This window comes from Arachis hypogaea, chromosome 18, assembly GCF_003086295.3.
Source record: "Arachis hypogaea cultivar Tifrunner chromosome 18, arahy.Tifrunner.gnm2.J5K5, whole genome shotgun sequence".
In the NCBI taxonomy this organism is placed as follows: domain Eukaryota; kingdom Viridiplantae; phylum Streptophyta; class Magnoliopsida; order Fabales; family Fabaceae; genus Arachis; species Arachis hypogaea.
In genome coordinates this window covers 17,465,557-17,473,653 of record NC_092053.1, presented here as the reverse complement: position 1 = coordinate 17,473,653, position 8,097 = coordinate 17,465,557, and the positions used below count along the sequence as shown (strand labels likewise).

At 34.9% G+C, this 8,097-nt stretch overlaps 1 protein-coding gene and 1 long non-coding RNA gene across 2 annotated transcripts; one reads left to right on the top strand and one right to left on the bottom strand.

Moving 5' to 3' along the window:
• The first annotated feature begins 2,196 nt into the window (after nt 1-2,196).
• On the top strand, nt 2,197-3,815 carry LOC112772265 (uncharacterized). Its single transcript, XM_025817174.2, has 2 exons — nt 2,197-2,930; nt 3,593-3,815. Exons 1-2 carry the CDS (start codon nt 2,623-2,625, stop codon nt 3,648-3,650), a joined length of 366 nt encoding a protein of 121 aa, XP_025672959.1. The 5' UTR covers nt 2,197-2,622; the 3' UTR covers nt 3,651-3,815.
• A 74-nt stretch (nt 3,816-3,889) lies between these two features.
• On the bottom strand, nt 3,890-5,144 carry LOC112772266 (uncharacterized). The gene is made up of 2 exons (XR_003187441.3): nt 4,372-5,144; nt 3,890-4,180 (listed from the first exon to the last, which is right to left on the bottom strand). It is a non-coding gene; the product is annotated as an uncharacterized lncRNA (long non-coding RNA).
• Nucleotides 5,145-8,097: the final 2,953 nt, after the last annotated feature.

Genomic DNA, 8,097 nt, shown 5'->3' with positions numbered 1-8,097 from the left:
TATCCATCACTAACAACACAAAATATTAATCGTATATGATGATCGGACCACCGAACCGTATTCGGATGACCCAAACTATGGCTCGGACCCAACCCAAAATAATGACTGAGTTTATTTTTGAGATCCTTACTCGATTCTAGACCTAGTAAAATTACACTAAATTAACCCCTAAATTGTTCGAAACCGAGCCGAGCCGAGCCGGCCATGCTCACCCCTACACTATGGTTATATCTTCTTTTATGTATGCTTCTTTCAACAAATATTAGAACTCCATTTGAATCCCTTTTAATGGAGCATTCCTTAATGAAATTTTATGTGTTATTTTATTTCTCCTATTAAACAACATAATCTGTCTTTCTTATCAGTCAATTATTCGATCCTCCTGTTATATAAAAATTTAAATATGATCTATATACAGCACAACACCATCATGTGTATTTTCTTTGATATTTATATATGTTGTAATTTATTCATTTCTTTGTTATTTGTATCTTTTTTCTCTTTTTCTTCGTTGATTTATTAAGGTCTTAAATTTTTTTTATTTATTATCAACACTTGCTTCTTTTTTCTCAAACACTCTCATATTTTTACGGATTAAGTATAATTTTGACCGAAAATTTTATTCGTCTCTAATTTTTTCTTGTATTTGAATTCATTTCTAAAGTTTAATTTGATTTTAAAATCGTCCTTCAAACAATTATACTCTCACTTACTGATATCACCAATAAAAGCATCAAGCACTCCTTAGCGATTGTGAACACCGTTGAGCAACCCATGGCTTATATACTCCACCCATTCAATCAAAAATAAAATTGTCTTTAAATTTTTTGTTTGAAAGACGATTTTAAAGTTAAGTTAAATCCTAAGAACGAATTCGAATAAAAAAAATTAAAAACGGATAAAATTTTCGACCTATATTTTATTTTTAAAATAGTACTTTACTCTATCTTTACAACTTAAAATTATTCATATAATAGCAAAAAATTATCTTGACAGTCATCGTAAAATTTATCATCTTAATCAAAACATAGCAAAACGGAAAAGGAGACTCTAATTAGATTGGCAAGGTTCAAACATTTGCCCTTGTTTTATATATATATGTCACTGCTGTTCATCAGTACTTTCACTTCCACCTTTAATCAACAAATACACAATCATAAATATCCATAAAATTTATCCCCACAAATATCTCATGATTTTCTTAAGTTTTCGAATTTGTAAAATGAAAAACATATGAGCATTAAAATTATTCTATGCCTACTGCCTAGGCTATGGCCTATGGGGCTTGTGGGGAGAGAGCAGTGACATATTTAAGCCAAAAAAGCCAAAATAACATATTATCGGATATACATACAAAATAAAGGGACCCAAAACCGGACAACGGCGGCTTCAGGAATCAATCTCTTTGTACACTTTAGGTGAGGGCTCTTTGGCAAATGGCAATTTGCTATAGCCTTAACGGATTATTATTATTATTCTTTGTTTAATTCCATCATCATCATCCACTCATTTCTTTAACCAGAAGAATTACACAATGAATGAACTTTTATTTGGATGGCAATGTGAAAATAAATAGAGAAATTCATTGAAAAAGTTTCAAATTTGATTTTTGAGTCCGAAGGAAGACGTTGGAATGTCTTTTCGAATTTTCGCTAATGAATTGGGTCTTTTTAGTACGATCAAAATTCAAATATAGATATTTTTATATTGAATTGAATAATTAAAATTAATTAAAAAATTTAATATATTTAATCAATTTATTATTTAACAATTTTTAATTATTAACTTTATAAAAAAATTTTAATTTTTTGTATAAGTCTTGATAGAAAAATTAATTATTTGCGAATAACATCTACTCATCTCACATAAGATTAAATATCTTCTGTAGACAATATTAAAGTATTATATTAAAAACTATTTTGAAGTGAATACTTAAAAAATAATTGTCTAACATTATCTTGTAGTATTAAATAGACATGAATAGATATTAATATTAACGCAAAATTAAATGATTCTTCTAATACCGCATATATATAAAAAGCTTTTTTTCTTATCAACAAGTAATCATAATTACTATTTAATTATTATTTAACATATAAAACTAAAAATATTTTAGGGAAGGTGTTGGCAAATCAAAATCACGCTCAGCACGTGGGCTCATGGCCCATAAAAGCCCCCACATTGAAGCCCCACAGCGGGCCAGTTCAATGCTCAACACAACACAAACCCAAAACACTCGCTAACCACTAACCAGTAACTACCACGACGCGAGAGGGTGCCGGCACTTGAAAGTAATGGCACAGCTCGTAATTAACACCATAACCAAAGGGTAAATTCTCAGCACGCAACGGATAACGACGAATCTCATCCCCTCGGACAGTTATGTTCATTATTAAGCGCTTGTTATAAAGTCCCAAATTCAGTCACTCACAAGTCACAACTCACAACACAGAAACATAGTCATACGTAGCTATATGCTAAACAGAATAAATAGAAACTGTTTTTGTTTTTTCTTTTAATTTTTCCACTAAAAATTCTATAGCATTAGGAACGTACCATTATTAGTTCCTTTTCCTGTTTCTTTTTCTTGGATTTTATATATTTTTATTTTTATTTTTTTCAATGAGGTTTTTGTTGGACTTTGTTTATTGCTGCGGCACTTCGAATCTTAGATCCGAGGATTCTGGTTACTCTACGAAACCGTTGGTTCCGCCGCCGTCGCAGAATTTTCGCCGCAAAAAGCGAGGGGCGCCGGATTGGCGACCCTCGCTGGGATCGATTTCCGAGGACATCGCGGCGGCGCCGCGCGAGAGGGGAGGGCCGGGGGCTGGAAGGGATGTTAGGAGGAGGAGTGGCGGTGGCGCCGCTGTGGCTCCGGCAGTGAGGGTTCAGCGGCGTTATTACAGTGACGATGGAGATTATGATTACAGGTAAGCGGAGAAAAAATATTATTAAATTAATTATTTACTATTATTCATTAATAACTATGATTAAAAGTGTAACTGAACAAAATTATTGGAGGTTTGAATTTAAGTTACTTCTTGTTCATACAAACATTTAATTCAGCTATTTATAGTCTATTATATTAAAACTTAAAAGTCTTACAAATGTATCTACAGTTCCACACGATTGAAAAGAAATGGAAAATTAACTACTCTTTAACAGTAATTCATAAAACTTGAATTTAAAAGAAAAAATAAAATGGGTATTTTTTCTTAAAAAAAAAGATATGAAGTGAAAAAAAAAGGGAAAAAACAATTATCGTATATTACTGAAAAAAAAAGTCAGCACCGAACATCGTTTTTAGTATTTTATTTTATTTTATACGCTAAAGAAAAATTAGGAGCTGAAGGAATAGTTTACGTGAGTATTTGATCCTCCTAGCCATTGGGTTATTGTTAGGCCACAGGGGAAAAGGATTAGATAGGCTGCTTGTAAGTTTAGCATTGTGGAATTTGGGGAGGAAAATTGGAACATTAATTGTAATTATGTATGTTCACTTCTACGCTGTTTGAATTTGGTTTATGTTGGCAACTTGGCATATGGCTCATAATTCAAACTCGGTTCTAATGTTATTTTGTGTAATTCGCAGACGAAACACCATGCCCACGATTATGCCAGCATTCTCTCCAACGCCCTTCATGTTCTGATGGACAATTCATATACAATTGTATCTATTGGATTGAAAAGTATATATTGATATATATGGTCTAGGAGTAAATAGCTAGAAACTAAAAATGTTTAGAAAAATGATGTATTTATGAATGGTTATTGTATGATGTGAATGAAAATACGTTTTTATGTATAACACAAAATGTTGTATTCGTACATCTAAGGGGCAAAATGGCCTGAATAAGCAGGGATTTTATGTCGAGATTAAGGTTGAAGGTGGTCTAGGTTTTGAAGACCTAAGAATTTAAAATCTAGCATTACTAGTTAAACAATGCTAAAAAATATCAACGCAATCTCAGTCCTTATTAGCTAGGATACTAAAAAAAATATTATCAGTACAGGAATGTTTTAAATGCAGAATCAGGGAATACACCTTTTTAGGGTTGAAAGAGTTTGCTGGAAGATCGAAAAGTACTAGAAAAAGGTTTATATTGAAATGTTGGTACTGGTGACTCCATCAACCCGTTCCGAGACCCGTGGCTTGGTCCGAATCAGCCTTTCTTTCCTCCTAACCTCGGAATCAGATATCTCATCAGGCCAGAAAACACATAAAATCGGGAAATAATTTAGCAACACTTTTCAACAGAAGTAGCATAGATGATTTTATCAATAAACTTAACCAATTGAGAATATCAACTCTACTGGACAAAAATAAAGAGTAGGAAGTACAAAGTGAGCTCAGGCTACCAGATTGCTTACCTTTTCTTCCACCTTTCAATTGAGTTTTCTCGAATTGGATGAAGCATAAAGAGACCTGGAGAGACTTGTGGAAGCTTCCCCTGCAGCCAAAAATTAAAATCTTTCTTTGGAAGAGCCTCCCTGAAAAGCTGCATGTGCTCCAAAAACCTCCACCGCCGCATCCAAACAATCTCCCCCATTTGCCGCCATTGTAATCAAGCCCAGGAAACCATTAATCATTGTCTCTTTGAATGTGTGAAGACTAATGAGACATGGAGAAGAAGCACCATACCTAGAAATGTTATATGCAATGGCTCAACCTCCTTCTGCAAAGCTGGTCTCGTGCAACATCGCTCTTCAAGAGCAATCATCTCAACAAGCGAACCTTTATGGAGTGGAAAATTTTAAGCTGGAAAATGTGGAAAGCTCGCAACATGTTCATCTTCGAGCAGGAATCCATAACCGCGGAGCAGTCCCTGATGTCATGTGGAAAGCTATTGGCAATTCTTCCTTCAAATCCTTAATCGAAGCTCTTTCCTCTTCTTCTAGTTCTATTAATTTCACCTCTCTCTTACCACGGTTAGTTTTTGATTGGTATGCCTTTTGGGAGATCCTTTTTTTCTAGTAATATGTTGTATTCGTACATATTGTATTCGTACATCTAATGGGAAAAACAAAACAAAATTCACTAATAGAGAGATCGTTTGTCAACCGATTCAATTGATCGACTAATTATTGCACAGAACGTCTATAAAAATTGGCCAACCTCTGGTTTGCGCTATTCGATCGATCCCAATTGTTTCGTTGGGGATTATTGACAAACAGTTATCAATCACCTGCTTGACTCCGTGAATAACCAACCTATTTCTTTTTTTTTTTTTTTGTGATAAATGATTAGCCAAAAAAACACCCGAAAAAAAAACAATTCGAAAATAGTAACAACAACCATCTACCTCCTAATGAGATCTTCCCCTGAGTCCTAAGAATCAAGACTTAGAGCTATCCTTCATTAAAGACGAAGGCACTCAAGATGTAATGCGTGTTGCTGCTGACTCACAGAGAGACGCCGATTGAAAAGTCGCCGGAGATAAGAGACCGCCATCTATGATTCTGGGCTATTGGAAGGGCTCTACAACACGAGGCTCCTCCACCAGAACGTCCTTCAGCATAGAAAGCTGTCTAAAGCGGAAAAGAAGCTACCAGGACAGATACGCTGCACGACCTGCTACCTAAAATGGCATGAGCTCCATTAGGACCACTACCACCTCTGTTTGCTACGAAGGTAGTTTGGAGACCTCATTGCTGGAGCTATAACCATGGATATTGAAGATGTTGACGATAAACAATAGGCTCCTGCGCTTGAAACCCTCTCCTGGTTGATGATATGTGATACATGGGGAGGGGGTTGCTGCTCCAATTACTTGGAAGTGCATCTTTGCTCTTCATCCTTGCCACTGTGTGTGCCAACAAATTCTCTCTCTTGGACCCCATACGAACCCGTAGAGAGGTAGATTCCTCGTGATGGAGGTGATGTCGCGCATAATAAGGTCAACTTCCCACATCTTCATTCCTTCTTTAATTGCCTGAATCAATTAAGGTTATCTACTTCAATGGCTATCTTCCCCAAATTTAAATTTTCACTTAGAATGATAGCTTCTTTTAAGGCTATAGCTTCATCCATTAGCAGTTATTTGGCTTTGATTGTGATTAAACATCCCTCCAACATTCTAATATTGTTGTCTCTGATCATCGCCATTATCGCTCCCTATTTGGCCTCTTTGAGGAAAGAAATATCAGTGTTAATTTTAATCCACTCCTTCAATGGAGCTCTCCACTTTTCATTTCTTCTAGATTTGGTTGCGTTGTGGCTATAATTGCATCTTTGTTCTCTGCTTTCTAAATTTTACAGTAGAGAATAGTAGAATTAGGCTTTGGTTTGCTGTTGTTCAAACTTGTTGCGTTTCTTAATTTCTAAATTGACCACATCACTAGTTTTAGGTTGTTCCATCTATCCACTTGGTCCTATTTATTCTCCTCTTGTAGTTGCCTAAAAGCCAGTCTCCTAATAATCTCATTGAAGTTGGGATTGGGATGCATTGGATCTGCACCCCAAACCATGTTACCTCTAGTCCACTCACAAAGCAGTAAGGAATAATTAGTTGTCTCAAATTTCTGCAAGCATAAACGACAAAGGAGATTATCAGTAACCTTCTTTTTGTATAAATTTGTGGTTTAATTATTCTGTCGGTCCTTATAATTTTATTGATTTTTCAATTAGGTCTCTATATTTTTTCTTTTCGATTAAGTCTTTATATCATATCAAATTTTGTAATTAAGTCTCTGCCGTGACAAAAATATTAGAATTACGGAATCTTTCATTAACTAAAACAAATATACTTAACATTTAACTAAATCTTTTGTATATTTTGTATATTTTGAGGGACTCTCATATCCCAAATTCCTTTCCAGAGGTCTGTCAGATTCATGGTTAAACTCGACCTGGTTTCCATACCTTCGTTTCTTTCTCTCTTAGCTACATGGTACACGATTTTTACTGTATACTCCCCATCCTTTCTAAACGGCCAATTAAGCTGGTCCTCCACTTTGTATAGAATCTTGTTTTTGATGAAAGGTGAAAACAACTCTTGAATTCTTCTCAAGTTCCATCCTTCCTCTAGATTTAGAAGCTTTGACACTTTAGTATATGTTGGGTTTTCTCCTCCCATCGACATGTCCAAACTATGCATCCAATTATCTTCCAATCTTCAGACTCCACTTGATTGAATTATAAATATTTTTCAGGGATCAGATATCCATTTTTCTGACGAATGGATAAGGTATACCGACACAATGGTATTTTGATACAACCCGAAAGGTTAAAAAAAATTTACTGAATATCTCCCGATACATATATTTGTTGTGGGGAACGAAGAATAATCTGGAAGTCGGAGAATTTAGCGCATCGATCTAGTCGAGGGGATAGTGTTTCCAGTCAATCTAGTACTAGTACTTTTAGTTACAGTGGGTTAGTCCTATGCACTATCTATTGTTTACCATGAAAGCCATGAGGAGAATACAAAATTTTCTTCCAATCCCTAGACTCTTTCTTTCGTAAAGCTTGGCTTTGGAGCGTATACCATATTGATTGAATCCAATCATGACTTTATGTTTGTGTTGTACTACCTAGCTCTTTCTTATTGAAAATTCCTTTCTTAGAGGATACTTTTCCAAGTCTATGTGGAATGTTTATGGTTTTTAACTTCCCAAAAGTCCTATTTCATAAAATATATGGCCTTTAAAAAATTTTTTCTAAAGAGCTTTGGGATTATTAGCAATTTTCTATGTTTGCTTGGCTAACTGAGCCGTGTTCTGGTGAATAAAATTTTTAAAGGCCATACTTCCCTCCTTTTTATATGCACATAGTTTATTCCAACTCTTTCAATTCCTGTATCTTTCTCTAATGTTTTCCACTATAACTTTGCTATTTTAGCACAGAGATTTTTGCTAAAAAATTTTGGAAATCTGAAGACACTCATGGCATACAAGGGAATAAATAGCTTGGTTTAACCGATTTTATCAACACCTCTTTCCTCGTCTGATTCACAAGTCTCTACTTCCACCACTCAACTTTCTCTTCAACTTTTTTCACTATCCAATCTAACCAACAAATTTCAATTATTTTTCCATAGAACAACCTTGAACTTTGAAGGTTTTTTTTTATTAGTCGTGAATGGGCTGGCTAGACCA

Coding starts and splice junctions, on each gene's coding strand:
- LOC112772265 (XM_025817174.2), top strand. CDS start 2,623: ATGAGGTTTTTGTTGGACTTTGTTTATTGCTGCGGCACTTCGAATCTT. Junction 2,931..3,592: donor GATGGAGATTATGATTACAG/GTAAGCGGAGAA, acceptor TGTAATTCGCAG/ACGAAACACCATGCCCACGA.